Raw genomic sequence first — 21,358 nt, 5'->3', positions numbered from 1 at the left:
CAGCTCATAAAAATTAAAACCATAATAAAACAACCATCAGGTTAAAAGCACAAATACAAAATACAGTATAAAAAGCACAACCAGGATAAAACCACACAGCAAAATTGATATAACATTAAAATACAGAGTTAGAACAGTAAAATTTAAATTTAAGTTAAAATTAAGTGTTTAAATACTGAGAGAATAAAAAGGTCTTCAGCTGGCGACGAAAGGAGTACAATGTAGGTGCCAGGCGGACCTCTCTGGGGAGCTCATTCCACAGTCGGGGTGCCACAGCGGAGAAAGCCCTTCTCCTGGTAGCCACCTGCCTCACTTCCTTTGGCAGGGGCTCACGGAGAAGGGCCCCTGCAGATGATCTTAACATCCAGGCAGGTACATATGGGAGGAGGCGTTCCTTCAAATAACCTGGCCCCAAACCATTTAGGCCTTTAAATGTCAATACCAGCACTTTGAATCGGGCCCAGACCTGGACTGGCAGCCAATGAAGCTGGGAAAGGACTGGCGTAATGTGAACTCGCCGGCCAGTCCCTGTTAGTAAACGGGCTGCCTTGTTTGTACCAGCTGAAGCTTCCGGACCGTTTTCAAAGGCAGCCCCACGTATAACACATTGCACTAATCCAAACGTATACAAACACACACAGACAGTAAGAGAGCGAGAGATCTGTGCTAGATTTCTCCCTTACGCCCAACAGCTTCATGATCAGCTCGCGGTCTTCCTCGTCCTGGTCCTTGTACTTCTCTTTGATTTTCTTCATCTTACTCTGTAGGCAAGAGGAGAAGGGAATATGTCACCGGAGCTGGGAAGGAGCGGCTGCCACGTGGCCGGAAAGCACGCGCAAAAGGGCCTGCAGATTGCCGGCACGTGTGCAGCAAAAGGTCTTCTTCTGATACGGCAGTGAAGCCGTGGTCCACGTGGAGGTCCCCTGCCGAAACAGCCCCAACGACGCCAGGCCACAGGCCTCTCGCGATCCAAACCCAACCTCCCGTTACACGCACCAAACTGACCGGGGCGCCCTTGACACCTGCCGCCTTCTGCCCACCTTTTGCCCCCGCTTCACGGGCGGCTGGAGGCCGGCGTTCTTGCCGGCGCTGGGAGGAGGCGGGTGCTGAGCGCCATCGTCCTCTTCCTTCCCCTTCAGCGGGTCAGAATCCTCCGGGTCGCTTGGCTGCTTCTTTTTCTTCATTTCTCTGAGGAAGGGCAGGGTTTCAGGCCCTTTCCAAGGGCTCCGGCTGGCAGGCTTGGTTCTAGACCAGCCCTGAGGACCTAGTCAGGAGAAGGGGGGGGGAGGTGGCCCCTGGGCTACCCTGCTCCACTTGCGTGGCCTGGTGCCACAGAAACCTACTTCGGCGTGTGTGTGTGTGAGAGAGAAAAAGAGACAGCCAGGCTGACAAGCCACTCACAACCACCAAGGCCACAACCGCCTCCAGCCAAGGGGCCTCCTCTCCCCCCGACACGCGCTACGTATCCCGCTCACCTCCTCTCCTTGGCTGAGAGGTGCCTCCGGCCCTGGGACTTGCCGTCGTCCTGCAGAGGGAAAGAGAGTGAGGCTGGGACGCTTCCTCCAGGATGGCCAGTCATGGGCCACGATCCCAGCACTGGGGAACCTCAGGCCTGGGGGCCAAACGCAGCCCTCTGCGGGCCCCAAGCCGGCCCAGGGGTGTTCTCCAGATGCCCCCCTTCCCCCTGAGCACTGACTGTTTCATGGTTTCCCAGCTTTTGTGCAGTTCTCTCTCCCACCCACCCCGCCTCCCAATCTAAAAGGCTGAAATGCCTTCTCTCTCTCTCTCTCTCTCTCTCTCGGGTGCTACCGGCAGGAAGAGGCTCCGGCTACAAGAGGCTGGTCTTTTAGGCCCCGCCCCTCTCGCCTCTGGCCACACCCACTACTGGAATGGCCCACGGCCCTCAGGATGAACGAGGCGCCCCACCCCGGCGCTACCAGCAAGGGGGCTTACCAAGGTCAAGGTGTCCTCTTTGGGAGCAGATTTCAGCTGGGACCTGAAACCAAAACCAAAGAGCTGATTGCCACCCGATCCGGCCCATGTGACGCGAGAGCCAGCCGGAGGGCTGGGCAGCTGCCCACCCCCCCCGCATGGGTCCGGGTGCCTCCCTCCACGTCAGGAGGCGGGGAGAAAGCAGATGGAGCAAGCAGCTGCCCTGCAGCCTCCACCCGGGGAGGGATCCAGCCCTTCCGACTCGAGGGAGACCGGCGTTGGCCTTTCTTGAGGTTGAGGCCGCAGGGTCCCCACACCGGCGTGGCCAAGGCAAACATGCCGTGGTGTCCTCGGGACGCACGGCTGAGCTGCCAGCGTGGGGCCCCTGGGCTGCGGACGAGCGCCGGGCCGTCTTCTAATCATGTCGTCCCGCCCGCAGACCTCCTCCAACCGTTCAGAGCAGATCTGGAGCGCGTGCCAGGGCAAGGAGGGCGGGGCAGTCCTGCCACTGACGGTTGGATCTCCAGCTGCCCCAAGAGGCCTGCCTGGGTGTCGCTGCCGTAGTAGCCGAACTGCGGTGTAGAGCAAATTCCGCCAGAAGCGGGGGAGGGGTACCCCCACCTCGACAGGAAGCAACACTCTACGACAGCAAAGGCCTCTGGGAGGGACCGGCAAGGTCATCCGGGAGAGAGATGCGTATGCGTCTCTCTCCCGGATGACCTTGCCGGTCCCTCCCAGAGGCCTTTGCTGTCCTAGAGTGTTCCATCACAGCACCCCAGGAGCCGGTCCCTCCCAGAGGCCTTTGCTGTCGTAGAGTGTTCCATCACAGCACCCCACACCCCCACACACACCCCGGGCCTTCCCCACCGCCTCCCTCCAAGCGCAAGGCTGGGCCTGACTCCATTACCGTTGGGACTGCAGGTGCGAGAGATCGATGGTGGTGTCTGGGAAGCGAATTTCCTCCGAGGAGTTGCTGCGGGGCGCCTGGCCCTCCTCCTCCTCCGAGCCGGCCTCCTCCTCCTCTTCTTCCTCCTCCTCCTCCCCGGAGGACCCTTCCAGGGCGTTGCCAGCCCCTTTGCCCTCCCCTCCCTGGTGGTGCAGCTCCGCGAGGTCGTCCTCAGCCCCCGGCCCCTCGGTGGGCTCCCCCGTCTCGCCGTCGTCACTGCTGCTTTCATCTCCCTCTGGGGCATCTTGGGGAACAGGCAAAGGGAGGGGGCTTAGGACACGCAGCTCAAATAGAACAGCTTTTGGAATTCAAAAGGAAGCGGGGGATGAAGCAGCAGCATCAGAGGTTGACGAGAGTCTACTAGGTCCTGCCACCTTCCTGAGCTACACGAGATCTCCGAGGAAGAGGAGGCTCCTACTGCTGGCCGTGGGGCTGCCCCAGTCACCCAGGAATCAGCACAGCCCAAGAGCCCTTGTGAGAGAGGGCGCCGCCTGCCAAGACGGGAGGAGGCGGGCGCCGAGGGACCAACACGCCCTGACAAGCTCGCATCCCTCGCTCCAGACACACCACGGTAGCTCCCGGAGTCCAGGAGCAGAGGCGGCATCATGTCCGAATGGAAGCCATCATTGTCCCTTGAGGCCCAGGTGACCTCAGTGGCACGGAGTGCGTTTTACAAACTCCGGTTGGTGGCCCAGCTACGCCCCTATCTGGACAGGGATAACCTGGCTTCAGTTGTCCATGCTCTGGTAACCTCCAAGTTAGATTACTGCGATGTGCTCTACGTAGGGCTGCCTTTGAAGACGGTTCGGAAGCTGCAGCTCGTGCAAAATGCAGCGGCCAGATTGATTTTGGGAACCAGAAGGTTCGACCATATAACACCTGCTCTGGTCCGCTTGCACTGGCTGCCTGTCTGTATGTTTCCGAGCCCAATTATTAATAATAATAATTGGGCTCGGAAACATACAAACATCAAGGTGCTGGTTTTGACCTATAAAGCCTTACATGGCTTGGGACCACAATACCTGACGGAACACCTCTCCCAGCGTGAATATACCCGGTCACTACGTTCAACATCTAGGGTCCTCCTCCGGGTGCTTACTCCGAGAGAGGCTTGGAGTGTGGCAACGAGGGACAGGGCCTTTTCGGTGGTGGCCCCCAGACTGTGGAATGGTCTCCCTGACGAGGCTCGCCTGGCACCAACGCTGCTATCCAGGTTAAGACTTTCCTCTTTGCCCAGGCATATGGCGGCACATCTTAATCACCCACATGTTTAGTTTTTAAACGGTTTTTAATGCTTTATGTGTGTCTGTTCTGTGTTTTAGAGTTTTAAATTTTGTGTACTCGTTTTTATCTCAATTTTAGAATTTCTGTAAACCGCCCAGAGAGCCCTGGCTATGGGAGTGGTATATAAGTGCAATAAATAAATAAATAAGCCGGGAGCCCGTCTGGCAGCAGGACGACGGCGCTTCCTCAGCCCTACAGGCGAGGAGGACGCCTGACTCTCAAGCGCTCTGAATCAGGGCCCCGAGGACAGGGGGCGGTCACGCCAGCTGCAAACACGCTCAGCAGGCGCTGCGCTCCCAGAAGCCTGCCGGCTTTACCTGGCGTCTCCTGGGCAGCTCCCGGTAAGGCGGCCTTTGAGCCCCAGGGCGGTGGCGGAACGGGACAGGGCCGGAGGCTCACGGGGGCCTCGTTGCAGAGAGCAAGAGCGGCCGCCTGCCCCTCCCAGGCCGGGACGTGGCCAAAGAATCTCCAGGTGCTTTCCCCAGAGCCAGTTTGCTCCTGCAGAAATTTCAGCAGAGACCCGGGCTCAGTACAGGGAAGTGAAGGCCACCGGAAGCCAGGGGTCTGGGTGGGTGGGTGGGTGGGTGGGTGGGAGGGAGGGCGGCAGCAGGAGTGCAGGGAGGGCGAATCTGCGGCCCTCCAGATGGTGCTGGACTCCAATTCCCATCAGCCCCAGCCAGCATGGGCGATGGTCGGGGTGACTGGAATCCAAAAACACCTGGAGGGTCCCGGGTCCCCCACCCCTACTGGCCACGGTGGGGCGGAATGCTGGCCGGGCCTCTGCTCTAATCCAGCCCAGCACTTCTGGCCTGAATACTGCCAGGGGGAGGCTGAGCCGCCTCTCCGCTGCTGGCAATGTTTCCTGCGAAAAGGAGCCCGGAATCCCCTCCCGCTCTTCCCGGCCTGGGGACCAGCAGCCGGACGCTCTTCCGGGACACCTCTTTCAAATCTCTCCTCAGAACCAACCTTTCCCACCCAGGGGTACAACGGCCTTGTGCCATCGACCGTGGCTCCCCCCCTCACGTTCTCTCCGGCAGTTTGTGGACGCACGGATCAGGCCCTTAAGCCCCCCCAAAGGGAAGAAGCCGTCGGCAAAGCCTACCCAAGGGCTCCGTGTCTTCCTCTGCCAGCGCACTGGCGCTGCTGGTCACCGTCTCCATGTCTTCGTCTTGCACCTTGACCTTCCGCTCGCCCACGTGTCTCCAGGTGCAGGATTCGTCCACCTGGAGGAGGAGGAGGAGGAGAGACAACACTGCACTGGGTGCTGGCAAAATGCTCCGGCACTCCACTGCCACGCCTCACGGCACGGGCCCAGAGAGACGCCTGAGCCACGGACGCCACCGGCAGAGCCAGGGAGTGGCGAGAACGCGCGTGCTTAAACGTCCAAGCTTCAAGCCCAACTGAAATTGTATTTGGGATCTGAAATACACCTGGGTCGGTATTTCCCTCTTAGCCAACCTCCGGATGATTTGTTCTTCTTGTATTTCTGGGGAGAACAGAAGACAGGGCTCCTGGGTGACGACCACAGGCCGTAGCCAGGCGGAGGGTCCAAGCGGATTCCGGGGAGTTCGGGGAGCAAACTGCCCCCCTGCCATCTGCCATCCCTCCTCTCCTTCAGTGACTTTTCAGCAGGGAGGGGTGGTGCACACAGAGCCCAGCTTCTGCGCTCGACGCAGGAACACCGAGCCATTCGGACGATCAACAGCTGCTAGCCAGGATGGCTAAAGCCGGGCTCAGCGGCACCCCGTCTGCCCCTGAGCCCTCCCCTCTCCTGCCTTTTTGCGGCCGGACTCGCTGCGCCACTGAAATCTGGATCCACGGCAGCAGCAAAACAAAACTCTGCTTGCGCTTTGAAACAAGGCGTGTGGCAAGCACGCCCCTCGAGCTTCCAAGCCAAATCCCAAATATGGCTCGGGTCCAGGTTATTTGAAAGACCGTATTCTCCCTTATGAGCCTGCCCGTGCTTTGAGATCTTCTGGAGAAGCCCTTCTTTCAGTCCCACCATCTTCACAGGCGCGCTTGGTGGGAACACGGGAGAGGGCCTTCTTGGTGGCTGCTCCCGTGCTCTGGAACTCTCTTCCCGGGGAAGCTAGGCTGGCTCCCTCCTTGATGGGCTTTCGGAAGCAGGCTAAAACTTTTTTGTTCCAGCAGGCCTTTGGAGAATAGTCTGGCCCTCCATCTATGTTAATGTCTTATAATTTTGTTGTGTATTTAAATGTTGATGGTTTTGTTTCCACCTCCATGTATATTTTAAACTTTGTAAAGCCACCTTGAGGCCCAGCATTGGGCAAAAGGCGGGATACAAATAATAATAATAATAATAATAATAATAATAATAATAATAATAATAATAATAAAAAAAAAAATCCAGGGCAGGGTGCGTGTTGCCACCTCTGCCCAACTGAATTTAGGCAGCAAATTTGACAGCACTGCAGTAATGGGGGGTGGGGGGCCTCCCCACAAGCCGTGGGGCCCACTCCTGGCCACCAGGAAACCTCCTTGTAACGAGGCAGGTTCTCTCTGAATCCCAGTTGCAAACTGCAAGGGAGGGCCGACTTCCTGCGTGCCCTGCTCCCCAAGGAACGTGGCTGACCACGGTGAAGAGCACGGCGGCCACGCTGGCTGGGGCTGATGGGGGTAGTGATCCAAAAACAACTGGAGGCCACCACATTGGGGAAAGGTGCTGTGGAGGGCGGAGGGGTTTACGCGGGAGTCCACGGGACCCTCCTGCGTGCATGGCCCACGTGTGGGTGGGTGTCTAGGTCCTTTTTTTTTTTATTAAATTTTTATTCATTTTCAACACTATATAAACATAGATAAACATTACCAAAATATAACTGAAACAAAACACAATAAGAAAAAAAAAACATCAAATATCTGCTGCATACATATTGAATGATTGTTGAGTACAAATATCAAAAACTATTACATATACCTTATCATACTACAACATCTTCGTTCTTAACATAAAAGTGCACCCCCCACCTCGGGATCATTCTTGAGTTCAAAATCTAATCGTTTCTTCTGCTGGTGGTTTCCCACTTCCCTTAGTAAACACAAACACTAGGAACTGTTTCCAAATTCCTTCGAACTCATTTATTTTAGTTACGCCTTTTCTCCACTTAATATTACATGTCAGTTTATCATTAATGGCTATGTCCCATACTTCTTTGTACCATCCCTCAATAGAATATTCCCCTTGGACCTTCCAGTTCCTAGCTACCATCAGTCGTGCTGCAACCAACAAATTCGATATCAGCTCTATAGTTCCTTTTCCACACTTTATATCTTCAAATAGTGACAGCAATGCTATTTTTGGTGTTTGTTCTATTTTCATTCCCACTATTTCTTCAATTTCTGAGAACACCATCTTCCATAATCTTTGTACATATTTGCATTGCCACCACATATGTAAATACGTTCCTTTTTCCCCACAACCTCTCCAACAATTTGCTGAATGTTGATCACTTATCTTATTCAATCTAACCGGGGTTAGGTACCACCTCCATAGGATTTTAAAATAATTCTCCTTTATTCTTACTGATAAACTTCTCAACACTCTTTGTTTCCATAGTCCCTCCCAGCTCTGTCGCCCTATTTGTATCTTCAAATCTGATTCCCAAACCATTTTCTCTGTATTCTCTCTAAACTCCTTCTCTAACAATATTTTATATATTTCACTCATTAATCCTTTTGAAACTATACTCCCTCCTTTCCCTTCCTCCTTACTTACTACTAATTCTTCAAACCTCGTCATCTTTCTGCACATTCTATTATCTTTAATCCACTTTTTATTCCATTGCTCTAATTGACCATATTCTAGCCAAGATAGCTTCTTCTCCTTTAACAAATTTTCCATATCCTCTCTTGTTTTAATATCTCTTACCCAATCCTTTAATCTTATTTTATTTTTCTCTTTTAATATTTTACATAATCTACCCTTTAGATCCTCTGGGAAATTCTTTAACATTATTATCGGTGCTAAGGGAGAGTTGCTCGGAAGCAGCTTCCCTTTAAATTTACTCCAAATTTCCCATTGAGTCCTCAGGAGTGGATTATCTATACTTCCAACCCACTTTCTTCCTCCGTCTTTAAAAAAAACATTCTCCAAATTCATCTCTACCTTATTTATGGTTTTTTCTTCCATCCAATATAAATCTCCTACTCCCATAATTGCTTCTACAACATGTCTTAATCTATTTGCTACGTAGTATAATTTTATGTTTGGGAGACCCATTCCCCCCTTTTTTTGGCTTAGGTACCAATCATTTTTATTCACTCTTGCTCTCTTTTCTCCATTACAATATTTATTAATAATATTTTGCCAACTTTTTATCTCGGTTTCTGATATTTTTATAGGTAACATTCGAAATACAAAATTAATTTTAGCTAATATCTTCATTTTTATTAAGGCTATTCTTCCGAACCAAGATAAATTTAATCTTTTATATTTCTCCAATTTCTCTAATACCTCTTTCTTTAACCTCGTTAAATTTTCCTTTTCAAGATTCTCTAAATTTTTTGTAATTTTAATTCCCAAATATTTAATCTCATTCTTAACTTTCAATTCCATTCCCTTAAATTCCCAATCCTTTTCTTCCTTCTTGGTATAGTTAAACAACATCATCTCTGATTTAGACCAATTTATTTTTAACCCTGTAATTTCCTCAAATTCCCTCAACTGATATTTAATTCTTTCTAATTTTCTTAATGGATTCTTAATGGTCAATAAAGTGTCATCCGCAAACATGTTTAACTTTATTTCCCTTACCTCTCCAATTCCTTCTAACTCTTCATCCTCCCTTAGTGCCTTCGCCAAAACTTCCATAACCATTACAAACAGGACCGGCGAGAGCGGACATCCTTGTCTTGTTCCTCTGGCTAGTCGTATCTTTTCAGTAAGTCCGTCATTTACCACCACTACCGCCGTATTTTGGGAATATAGCTGTTCTATTACATTTTTAAATTTATTTCCAAATCCCAATTTATCTATAATACTCTTTAGTGCCTGCCAGCTCACACAATCAAAAGCTTTAAAAATATCTAATGCCATAATACCTGCCTTAATATTTGCTTTTTTTATTACATTTATTACATTTAAAACTCTACCCACTAAATTATGCATATGCCTTCCTACCACAAACCCACATTGATCTGCTCCTATATATTCTGCCAAAAATTTATTTAGCCGTTTGGCCATAATAGATGTAAAAATTTTAGCATCCTGATTTATTAAAGAAATAGGTCTATAAGAATCGGGATTAGTCAAATCTTTATCTGGTTTTGGGATCAGAATTATCACTGAATGTTCCCATGATTCAGGTATCTTCTCTCCTGATAATATCCTATTATAAAGTTCCATTAATTTTGGAACTAAACAGTCTTTGAAGACCTTATAATATTCTGGACCCAAACCATCTGCTCCCGGTGATTTACCAACTTTTAACTTATCAATAACCTCTTCAACTTCTCTTTGAGTTATTACTGACTCCATTAACTCCTTATATTCTAATTTTATTCCCTTCTTTATAAACCTTCCAATATACTCCTCCACCTTTTCTTGTTGAATTTCTTTACCCTTATACAATTCCTGATAGAATTCCTGAAAAATTTTTATTTTAGCTTTCATTGCATGACAATAATTCCCTCGGCTATCTTTCAACGTTTCTATCCCATTCCTCCCTTTTTCTTTTTGTGTGAGCTTGGCAAGCAACCTCGAGTTCTTATCACTGTTTTCAAAATATTCCCTTTTCATATACATTAAATTCTTTTGAATCTCTTCTATATTTAAATTTTCTAATTGTTTCTTCTTAGCTTGTATTTCCACTAATTTATATTTATCTTTAACTCGCCAATATCTTTCCTCCAAGTTTTTAATTTCTATCTCTAACTTTTCCTGTTCTGCACGTTGTTGTCTTTTTAAACTACATGTTTCTCTAATACAGATTCCTCTTGCTACAGCCTTCATGGTGTCCCAAATGACTGACCCAGCTGTTCCTCCTTTTTCATTAATTTCCCATGACTCCGACAGTTCCTTCCGAATTTTATCTACTATTTTATTATATTTCAATATCTTTGTATTCAGCTTCCATCTATATGCCTCTTTATAATCTTTCTTAACTGTAAATTCTAGACTTAACAAGGCATGATCAGTTACTTTTATTACCCCCATTTCCATTTTACAAATCCTCGTTGCAAAATCTTTTGAAACAAATATATAATCTATCCTGGAGTATGTATGATGAACTGGGGAAAAGTATGAAAATCCAGGCCTATTCCCGTTAAGTAAACGCCACGAATCTAAATAATCATTTTCTTTTACTAATTTATTCAATATAGTCATATTGTTCCTCTTTTCAGCATTAGTGGGATTTGACCTGTCCCGTTTATTATCCATAACCATATTAAAATCCCCAGCTAATATAACATACCCCTCCTTAAATTCTTCTATTTCTTTAAACAACTTTATAAAAAACTCTCTATGCCTCTCATTTGGGGCATAAACATTAATCAAAGTATAGACCTTTCCCTCAATTTTACCTTTTAACATGAGATATCTGCCCTTATCATCCTTTTTTACTTCTTCTAATATAAACCCACTTTTTTTTGAAATCAAAGTGGCCACTCCATTTTTTTTCGATGTCCCTAATGACTTTTCATAATAGGCTAACCACTTTAATTTTATCATATTCGAATTCTCGGAGCCTTGGTGTGTCTCTTGGACCATTATAATATCTGATCCCTCTTTATTAAGCATTTGTTCTATTCTCTTCCTTTTCACGACTGCCCCCAAACCTTTAACATTGAGTGTTGATACCTTTATCTTTTTATCCATAATCACCCTTTTGAAATCTCTTCCGATCCCTTGTGCTCAGCAGTTCAAACTTGCTTACATAAAAAAACAAACTCCATACATAAAACCCCCACCCTCCTACCCCAATCCCTCCTCTCCTACCTTCCCCCCCTCCCCACCCACCCCACTCTAATCCCCCCCCATATCCCCGTGAGTCTAGTACTCCAGCCATCTACTTTAAAGGGGGGGGGAAGGCAGTGCTGCGCCTGGCCGGCAGGTTTCTATATTAGCATTTCTATTTGCAATTATCTCCAAACATAATTAACAATTCTCTTACTCTCCAGATGTCCCAGCCTCATTCCCTCCCCCACCCACTCCAGCCCCATCTGCTTCCCCATCCAGACCCAGCCTCTTCAGCAATTCTTTACCTTGATCCAATGAGGTTACTCTGTGTTCCCTCCTCCCATATGTAAATCTTAAGAAAACCGGGTAACCCCATGCGTATGGAATTTTGTTCTGCATTAACATTCCAGTTATTGGTTTAATACTCCGTCTCCAATTTAATGTATGTTGAGAAAGATCATTATAAATTTGCACTGCTTTGCCTTTATATTGTAACTGGGTCAAAGATCTCAATTCTTTCATGATTTGCTCTTTTTTATAATAGTTACCAAATTTCACCAAAATATCTCTAGTCCCTTTGTAGTTTTGCCCCCCCACGCGGTGGACTCGGTCCAGATCCGATCCATCTATTGGTATGTCAGGCGTCAGCTCTTTGAACCAGTTCAGAATGATTTCTCTAAGATCTTCTCCTTGTATCTGCTTCAGCTGCTTTATTCGAATCGAAGATCTACGAGATTGGTCTTCCAAGGCGATCAGACGTAATTCCCATTCCTTAAATTGAATATTTGTTGATTTTTCAAAGGCCTCTTGCTTCTTCTGGTCCAATTCCGCTTTTGCCTCTATCTCTTTGATCTTATCCGAGTTTTCTGCGGTCTTATCCGAAAGAACACGCATTTGTTGTCTAAATTCATTCATTTGCAGATCCATTTTTTTAAAAATGATGATATTATTCTCTACAATAACTGCCTTAATTTCTGCTAGGGAGGGAAAGTTGCTGTCCATTGCTTTTCCCCCTTCAGCCATATTCTTTTCTTTATTTGGTACTGTATCCAAAGAAACTGGGTCTATAACTTCGTCTTCCTGGTCTGTTCCAGGGGCTGTATCTTCCAGGTGGGAGAGGTGGGTTAAATTATGATTTGAAGGTTTCTTTTTTTGTATATTCAACTTTTCCCACTTCTTAATCTTTTTTTTAATGTTGGACATAGGACCCTTCTGAGTAGGGCATAAATCTTAGAGCCCCCACTTCCTTAGCAACTTTTACTGGCTTCTCTTCTATGTGCCAAACACACCACCTTCTTCCCGAGGGGGAGGAAATATATTCAGTTCACAACAGCATTCACTAGAGGGGATCAGATCCAATCATTCACAGTTTCTCAAAATCCCACATCTCCCTCACAGAATGCTGTTTCTTCCCCTTCACCCCCCCCTTCTCGGCACACCGCAAACAGCTTCCACTTTCCACTTTACAAAGATTACAGCAAACAACTTCAAAGCCAGTATTTCAATCTTTCCAACTTAAGATAAAGGATGAGAAGTGAGGATCGCTGTAAATCAGATCAACGTCTAACAAGCATAAGTTCTTTCTTTTCAAACTGCGACATCAATCATGTTACTTTCGGTTTCGCCTCTGCAGTTTATAAAGACATTCCGTCAAGCTCACCTCATCCCATCGGCTCTTCTCAACACTTTCCAGCTCCGATAGCTTTTATAATCATTTCCTGTCGTTTGCTCAAAGATTTATGCCCATTAGAAAATAGATAATTGCTTTTTCCGGCAACGCCGCTCAGAGCCTCAGAAGAAACCTGCCACCGCCATGGCTGCCAAGCTCCGCCCCCCGGGTGTCTAGGTCCTGAAGGGCCCCGAAATAGGCCATTACCTTAAATAAGAAGCTGAAGCCCATCATCAGATAGGAAGGAGGGAGGAAGTTCTTCTTCCCTGGGGGAAAAAGAAGCAGCAGGCACGGTCACTGCGCCGCCGGGCCCTGCCAGCGTGGCGTTCGGCCTGCCACGAGCCTCCGAGCCGTCGTAGAAGCTAGCCCAAGGAGAACAGCGGGCCTCTGCCGCCCTCCCACAGCCCAGCACACCAGGCAGGCACCGTGGGGAAGGTCACGCCATCCCCCCCCCCCGGTGGGAGTCTTACCTCTGACCATGAAGCTCCCCGTGGTCAGGTATTCTCCAGTGGGGGCCGTTTTAGACACCTGCAGGGAGTTTACCCAAAGAAGTCGATCAACCGCTGTGCAGCGCAAGTCACAAAAAGGGGGAAAGAGGCCCTCGGAAGCCAAGGCTGGATTTCGGGCAGTGGCTGGCCCACAGGTCTTGCCATCGGACAGCCCCCCAGCCCCCACTTCGCTGGCATCGTTCTGTCGGGAGGCCTCACCACAGCGATGTCCCGGCCCAACGCACCACGGTTCCCTCATGCTTCGTGCCTCTCCGCACGGACCCTGAAAGAGCCCTCAGCCGCCTGCTCGCACAGTGCTGACAAAGTCTCCAGCGTTGGGCCTTATTAAAAGAGCTCTTTGAAACACACAGGGGAGGAGGGGGAGGAAGGAAAGGAAGGCCCAGAGAAGGCAGACGGGCACAAAGGAGAGCGCCAGGCCTCCTGCTTCCTGCTCTTCCTGCTCCTGAGCACGACGGCCTGCCCACCCACCCACCCACCCAACCCCATTCGCTCTGCACAGTCAGGCTCTGAGGTTTCCCTGCATGCATGTACAGCAGTCTTCCTCAACCTGGGGCGCTCCAGATGTATTGGACTACAACTCCCAGAATGCCCCTGCCCGGCTGGGGCATTCTGGGAGATGCAGTCCAACACATCTGGAGCGTCCCAGGTTGAGGAAGGGTGATGTACAGGATAGCGTTTGGGGTCAAGTGGCCCGTGGGCAGGCGTCCCTCCTGGCAGGTTACAACAAGTGTCTCAAACTCCGTGTTAAGTACTGGGCTCCTAGACCAGGGTAACGTGGCATCCCCACTCCCCCTTCAGCGCCACACAGATTGCCCTGCCACGCAAGAAGTGGGAGCCTTGGGACGGCTCAGATTCTTGTGGCATGAAGGAAAACTGCCCGAGAGAGAGCGAGAGAGAGAGAGGCAGAAAAGCCCGTGGTCCACCCTCTAGCTGCCTGCCCTTGCTCGGGGTTGGAGGAAGAGCTGGAACTCTCGTCAGGAGCACTTTCCGGCCGCTCCACCCGGTACAACAGCCGGGAAAAGCCGAAAAGGGCCCTATGAAAAGGCTTTTCCTTCTGTAGAGAATTCCAGAGGGTAAAGCGGGTAGGTTTACTGCAGCCATCCCTGACCCGGCTGTGTCGGACTGCAACTTCCATAATCCCCAGCCAGCATGGCCATGGGAGCTGCAATCCAACACCCCTGTAGGGCACCGAGTTGAATAAGGCTGGGGATATTGTAACGAAAACAACGCATTGACCCTACGGCACCTTGAGGACTAGCATGTTGATTGTGGCAGCAGCTTTGATGGGCTGGAGCCCACTCTTCTCGGATGCTGTTGAGCCTGCACGCCGCCCTCCTGCCAAGGCCCTTTTTCAATGGCAAGAGGATGACACCCCAACCCCCCGCCCACGGGGAAACCTGCCAGCGCAGCAAAGGACAGCCGGGAGCGCTCAGCCTCCCAAAAAAGGCCCTTGACAAAAGGAACAGTCCACAAGGGGGCGGGAAGCAGACGCGCAGCGGTCCGGCCCTAAAAATAACGGCTGCCGGTGTGGCACGCTGCAATGCCCTTGGGGTCCCCTCCTAAAAGGGCCTCTTCCCCAGCCAAGCGACGCTCCCAGGCACGCAAAGCCCCCCCCCCGAGCCCTGATTACCTGATGATGATACACCCACCAGGCGCTAGTGATGACTCGAGCGTCCCAGGCCGCGCTGTAACACAGGGCCATGGTGGCCGCCTCGGTGAGCGTCCGTGGAGGGAGGGGCTCCCCTGGAACAGCGAAGCCACAAGGAGGTGAGGAGGGGGGCAAACCTAGCCCCAAACCCAACAAAATGCAGGGCGGCTCGCTGGAAAGAGTGGGTCACAGACTTGTTGTTTGCCAAATTGCCCCCAACAGCCACTCAGCGAAAAAGTTGCCTTGATTTGTTTCAGCCTGGTTCTGCTCTGTAGCAGAAGAGCCTCACGGGATTCCAGCGAACGTCCTTCTACTAAGGAGAGCGGCCCTCCGATGTATTGGAACTCCCATCCTCCCCACCTGGCGTTGCCAAGAGCCCACAAGCAGGCCAGGGCTCTCCGCAGCCGGCCTGTGATATAGCTGATCTACAAACACTGAGGAGAGCTACACAGGCAAGAATACCTAACACAAGTCTTAGGGACGATCTGCTACGTTTGCGTTTCCCCAGACCAGGACTTAAAACGACTTGCTTCGCGCGAGCACTTCCACGGGCCGTTTCAGGGTTGTAGGTGGTTTGTGAACCATGCCAGCAACCCACCCTCGCTGGGTTCGGACAAGATGACAACCCACGGGTGGGTGGGTAAGTTGCGGAACGGGCACCCGGCACATGCGGCAAATGATGGTGGCTTATTTAAGCCACCATAGCTGAAAATGACAGTGTGAACCCACCCAATGTCTTGATATTCAAAACCTTGGGCTCTGATGCGCCTCTCAGAGAACATATGAACATAAGAGGAGCCACGGTGGATCAGGTCATTAGCCAGGCATTCAGCACACTTAGTGGCCAACCAGCTGCCTGTGGGCAAACCACAAGCAGGACAGGAGTATACAACAGCACCCTCCTGCCCATGTTCCCCAGCAACTGGTGCACGCAGCCTTACTGCCTCAAATACTGGAGATAGCACATAACCATCAGGGCTAGTAGCCATGGATAGCCTTCTCCTGCAGGAATTTATCCAACCCCCTTTTAAAGCCATCCCAATTGGTGGCCATCACCACATCTTGTGGTAGTGAGTTCCATAGTTTAACTCTGTGCCCTGTGAAGAAGTCCTTTGTTTTATCTGGGAGCCTTCATAAACATGTAAGAAGAGCCCTGAGGCTGGATCAGACCACGGGTCCATCTAGTTCAGCATTCTGTTCTCACAGCGGCCAACCAGCCATCGGCCAGGGACGAACAAGGCAGGACACGGTGCAACAGCACCCTCCCACCCATGTTCCCCAGCAACTGGTGCACACAGGCTTACTGCCTCGGATACTGGAGATAGCACACAACCATCAAGACTAGTACCATCGAGAACCTTCGCCTCCAAGAATGTATCCAACCCCCTTTTAAAGCCATCCAAATGGGCGGCCCTCACTACATCCTGTGGCAGTGAGTTCCATAGTTTAACCATGCGCTGTGTGAAGAAGCACTTCCTTTTATTTGGCCTGGACCTCCCACCCATCAGCTTCATGGGTTCTAGTATTTTGAGAGAGGGAGAGAAATATCTCCTTCTCCGCGTCCTCCATCCCAGGCATGATTCTGTACACTTTCATCATTTCTCCCTTAACTTGCCTCCCCCCCCCCACACTAAGTGGAGAGAAGTTCTCCCCCTTGCGCATCTCTAACGAATGAAAGTGCATTTTCTATGTCCGGCTTCAAATATCACCCACTCGGATGCAAGCAGGACTCTCAAGAGTACAACTGTACCTTTCAAAGGAGTCACTTACGGAGCTATTGCCTTGATCCATAACTGTGTATGTGCAGATCAGACATACAAAGGGAATTAGAAGATCAATTAAGAGGCCCCTGAGACCTAGCAAGAGAAGGAGACGGTCTCCTGCGTTATTGCTTACTCAAGCAGGAGCACAAAGTTCGTTAAACAGGGGATTCACTCAAGGTTATCTCTCCAGATTAGCAGCCTCCTCTTTGCTTTCTTGGAACTTGCCAAAAGAACCCGAGTGATTTAGCCTACAGTTTCAGTCCTCCTAATTGCCCCATTCAAATGTGAACAGTCACCGATCTTGAGAGGTAGAAGCAGCAACAACAGAAAGATCCCCTGGTTGCTCCTGGGCTCTTCCCTTTCAACTACCTTCCCTGAAATTATTATTATTATTATTATTTATTTATATAGCACCATCAATGTACATGGTGCTGTACAGCTTTACCTGTGGGATTCTTGATGACGCAACTGGTGGCACCGTGGAGATCGGCGTGCACGTAGATGTCGCCTTAGACGGAAGAAAAGACGGCAGGTGATTAGCCGGGCAAACGTTGAGCTGCTGCTGCACACCCATAATTTTTATTTATTTATTTTATTTATTACATTTCTATACCACCCAATAGCCGAAGCTCTCTGGGCGGTTCACAAAAATTAAAACCATCATAAAACAACCAACAGGTTAAAAGCACAAATACAAAATACAGTATCAAAAGCACAACCAGGATAAAAACCACGCAGCAAAATTGATATAAAATTGAGTGTTAAAATACTGAGAGAATAAAAAGGTCTTCAGCTGGCGTCGAAAGGAGTACAGTGTAGGCGCCAGGCGGACCTCTCTGGGGAGCTCATTCCACAACCGGGGTGCCACAGCGGAGAAGACCCTCCTCCTAGTAGCCACCTGCCTCACGTCCTTTGGCAGGGGCTCACGGAGAAGGGCCCCTGTAGATGATCTTAAGGTCCGGGCAGGCACATATGGGAGGAGGCGTTCCTTCAGATAGCCTGGCCCCAAGCCGTTTAGGGCTTTGAATGTTAGTACCAGCACTTTGAATCGGGCCCGGACCTGGACTGGCAGCCAATGAAGCTGGAAAAGGACTGGCGTGATGTGGTCTCGCCGGCCAGTCCCTGTTAGTAAATGGGCCGCCCTGTTTATTCCTTTTCTGCCCATAAGCAGAAAGGGAACGGCCCTGCCCAGGTCTGTGCCTTCAGGAAGATCTCTCTCTCTCTCTGGCTCAGTTCGGACAACACTTTAGTCAACGCGGTGCGAAAACTCCACTCAACGGTTCTAACTCCACCGCTGTGTGTCTGTGGGCTACCGTGGAGTTGAGTAAAATCCATCGTGACGTTTGATTGACAGTTCCTCCGCCCTCTCTCCTGCCCTGGTCCTCCCGATGGTATCCCATCAGCCATTGCTGCAAACAAACAACCCCGGCGGCTCTCCTAGAGCGGCACTCGCTCCTTTCGCCGCTCTTGCCTGGGAACTCTGTAGCCAGTGGGAAAAGTCAACGCGACAGAACGGAAGACTCCACAGAGCCCACCACACCCAACACCCAACAGTTGTGAAGGAATTCTCCTCTGCACAGCGTGGATATTCTGCGTGGAGTGTTTTCCAAAAAAACCCTCCACCGTTGCGTGGAGTTTTCCCACCAGACAACACGTTTCTCAACGGTGGTGTAAAAACTCCACCGTGGAGCTTGAGAAACGTCTGAACTGAGCACCAACACCCCTCTCTATATTTAATCAATGCACAAAGAGGATGAGTCCCTGGCTTGAGAAATTTAGACTGAGTTTTGGGAGGGTATGGAGCGAAAGCATCATTCCCCAACCTGGGGCCCTCCAGATGTGTTGGGCTGCAACTTGCAACATTCCTAACCAGCATGGCCATGCTAGCTAAGAATCTTGCAAGTTGCAGTCCTCAAGCACAAAAAAAACCAGGTCTTGGCCTAAACCACAGACAGTATACTAGACAACCAAGGAGGTTAAGGGGATAGATTTCAACACAATTTCATAGTAAAAAAGAAAGAAGTGTACCATCAAGGGTATTGAGCACTTACAATCTTAAAATGAGCACTTACACATTAAAAATACAGTAAAAAAAGTGTTTCACACGCTTGATTGACTTGGCCAGATGCGTTTCGACTCAGAAGTCTTCTTCAGTGGCCAGCCACACGGCTGATCCACAGTCACAAAAACAACTGCAAAAATTTCCAGGAGTAAAGAATTCAGTATATGTCACTCCCCTCCAGTTGCAAGTCAAGAGTAATAGCTTTTCGGCAACCGCTGTTACTCTTGACTTGCAACTGGAGAGGAGTGACATATACTGAATTCTTTACTCCTGGAAATTCTTGCAGTTGTTTTTGTGACTTTGGATCAGCCGTGTGACTGGCCACTGAAGAAGACTTCTGAGTCGAAACGGGTCTGGACAAGTCAATCAAGCTTGTGAAACACTTTTTTTACTGTATTTTTAATGTGTGTGTACTGTACATTGTAAGTGCTCAATACTCTTGACTGTACACTTCTCCGTGAGCCCCTGCCAAAGGAAGTGAGGCAGGTGGCTACTAGGAGCAGGGCCTTCTCCGCTGTGGCACCCCGGCAGTGGAATGAGCTCCCCAGAGAGGTCCGCCTGGCACCTACACCGTACTCCTTTCATTGCCCACTGAAGACCTTTTTATTCTCTCAGTATTTTAACGCTTAATTTTAACTTAAATTTAAATTTTACTGTTCTAACTCTGTATTTTAATCTTATATCAATTTTGCTGCGTGGTTTTATCCTGGTTGTGCTTTTGATACTGTATTTTGTATTTGTGCTTTTAACCTGTTGGTTGTTTTATTATGGTTTTAATTTTTGTGAACCGCCCAGAGAGCTTCGGCTAGTGGGTGGTATAAAAATGTAATAAATAAATAAATAAATAAATAAATAAATAAATAAATAAATACATTGCTTTCTATTTTACTATAAAATTGTGTTGAAATCTATCACTTTAACCTCCTTAGTGGTCTAGCAAGTTGCAATCCAACGCATCTGGAGGGCACCAGGTTAGGGGAGGCTGAACTTGTGAACCAGACCCCCTGGGTGCCCTCAGCTCTTTCGTAGTTTTACTACTTGACACGTGGGGGGTGGGCAGTTTAAGAGCCCCACGCTGCCGTTCCCAGCGGTCCCCACTGCTCAATGCTGGATTTAGCGGCTTAACCCTTGCACAGAAGTGGCAACACAAACGTAGCCTGATTGGATCCACTTTCTCTGCGCGGGCTCGGTTCCCGGGCCCTTGCGAATTCCTTCCTTCCTTCCTTGCTTTCTGGATCGAACCGCCGAAGAGGTTACGTGAACGTGGCACATCAGAGACAGAAGGACGCAAACAGTGGTCCTCCGCTGGGGAGGCGTTTGCTATACTCCGATCAAAAAATTAAAATGTACAAAAGCCCCCACGTCGGCAGCTCAGCTCTGACAAGGGCAAATACTGAAGATCGTTTAGTGAGCGTTAATTAACCGCCAGCACAGTCAGGGTGATTAAGAAGGGATTCCCCAACAGCACACTCTTTGTCCATGCCTGTTTCAGGGTGGCCCGGGGATTCTAAGTCAGCCTTCCTCAACCTGGGGCGCTCCAGATGTGTTGGACTACAACTCCCAGAATGCCCCAGGCTGGGGCATTCTGGGAGATGCAGTCCAACACATCTGGAGCGCTCCAGGTTGAGGAAGGCTGTTCTAAGTGGATTTCGGGGTGGGTGGGGGCTGCGAGCATTCAGCTGGACTGACGAAGGGGGAGTTTCTCGCATCCAGTGCGTGAGAAGAGAGCCACTCACCCGGTCTCAGGTATCTCTTGACGATCATTTCGTTTTGCTGTTGGTCTCTTCCAGCTATAACAAGGTAATTTTCAGAGCTAATGAACCACAGGAATTTCTCAAACCTGTCAGATTACACCAAGCCAGAGCAAAAGCGTTGGCACAACGAGAAAGGTAAGCTCAGGGTTAGCCCATCCTCTGCTAAGCTCACCCGAGGCTCTGTGCGGTTCCCTCGCAGCAGGACGAGAAATAAGGGGACGGGGGCTGGAATATTTGCATTTCGGAAGGGCTGAGGACCGGGTGCCGCCCAGTCCTCCACCAGTCCTCCCAGAGGTGGCGGGACTGCACCTTCCATCAGCCCTAGCCAACATAGCCAATGAGGCATGATGGGGGTTGCAGTCAACACTAGCCGGAGGGCCGCCCCTTCCGCAGCCCTGCCCTACCTGCTGTGAAGTCTGCTTTGGTGGAGATAAGATGCCGCCGGGTGGGCACCTCTGGGAAAGCGGCCCCAGGCCGATCCAAGCGAGGAGCGGCCTCCTCGGCTTCTCAAACGACTATTAGCCAACTTACAAATAAGCAGGGGTTCCGAACAGCCACGGAATCACCCGCCCACCATCCCTGGAACGGTTTTATAAGACGCTACAGCAGGCGTCCAGGCTTTAACACCCACAAACATACGCAGGGTGAACTTTTAACTGTCGAAACACGAAAGTGGATTTCTAACCCACCCACCCCGAAAATGTTTGAATGCAGCTGAGCAAGGCCCAAAATTACCGCTGGAGTCAGGAATACTAAAACAGCCTGCCTGAGAACATCAGAAGAGCCCTGAGGCTGGGTCAGACCGAGGCTCCGTCTAGTCCAGCGCTCTGTTCACGCAGGGGCCAACCAGCCGTCGGCCAGGGACCCACAAGGCA

The 21,358-nt window shown here is 49.8% G+C and overlaps 1 protein-coding gene across 1 annotated transcript in view; it reads right to left on the bottom strand.

Annotated features, from left to right (window-relative positions):
- The window catches only part of NEMF (nuclear export mediator factor), a 49,824-nt gene that overhangs the window by 3,656 nt on the left and 24,810 nt on the right, over positions 1–21,358 (bottom strand). Inside the window, exons 17-27 of the mRNA XM_063118280.1 lie at positions 20,466–20,569; positions 17,113–17,175; positions 14,887–14,999; positions 13,218–13,275; positions 12,955–13,013; positions 5,265–5,385; positions 2,840–3,122; positions 1,954–1,996; positions 1,476–1,525; positions 1,041–1,188; positions 684–761 (exon numbers count right to left, since the gene is read on the bottom strand). Of these exons, the coding sequence (XP_062974350.1) occupies positions 684–761; positions 1,041–1,188; positions 1,476–1,525; positions 1,954–1,996; positions 2,840–3,122; positions 5,265–5,385; positions 12,955–13,013; positions 13,218–13,275; positions 14,887–14,999; positions 17,113–17,175; positions 20,466–20,569 (1,120 nt within the window). The remainder of the gene's footprint in view (positions 1–683; positions 762–1,040; positions 1,189–1,475; positions 1,526–1,953; positions 1,997–2,839; positions 3,123–5,264; positions 5,386–12,954; positions 13,014–13,217; positions 13,276–14,886; positions 15,000–17,112; positions 17,176–20,465; positions 20,570–21,358) is intronic.

Source organism: Elgaria multicarinata, chromosome 2 (genome assembly GCF_023053635.1).
Source record: "Elgaria multicarinata webbii isolate HBS135686 ecotype San Diego chromosome 2, rElgMul1.1.pri, whole genome shotgun sequence".
NCBI lineage: Eukaryota > Metazoa > Chordata > Lepidosauria > Squamata > Anguidae > Elgaria > Elgaria multicarinata.
This window is presented reverse-complemented; position numbering and strand designations above follow the sequence as displayed.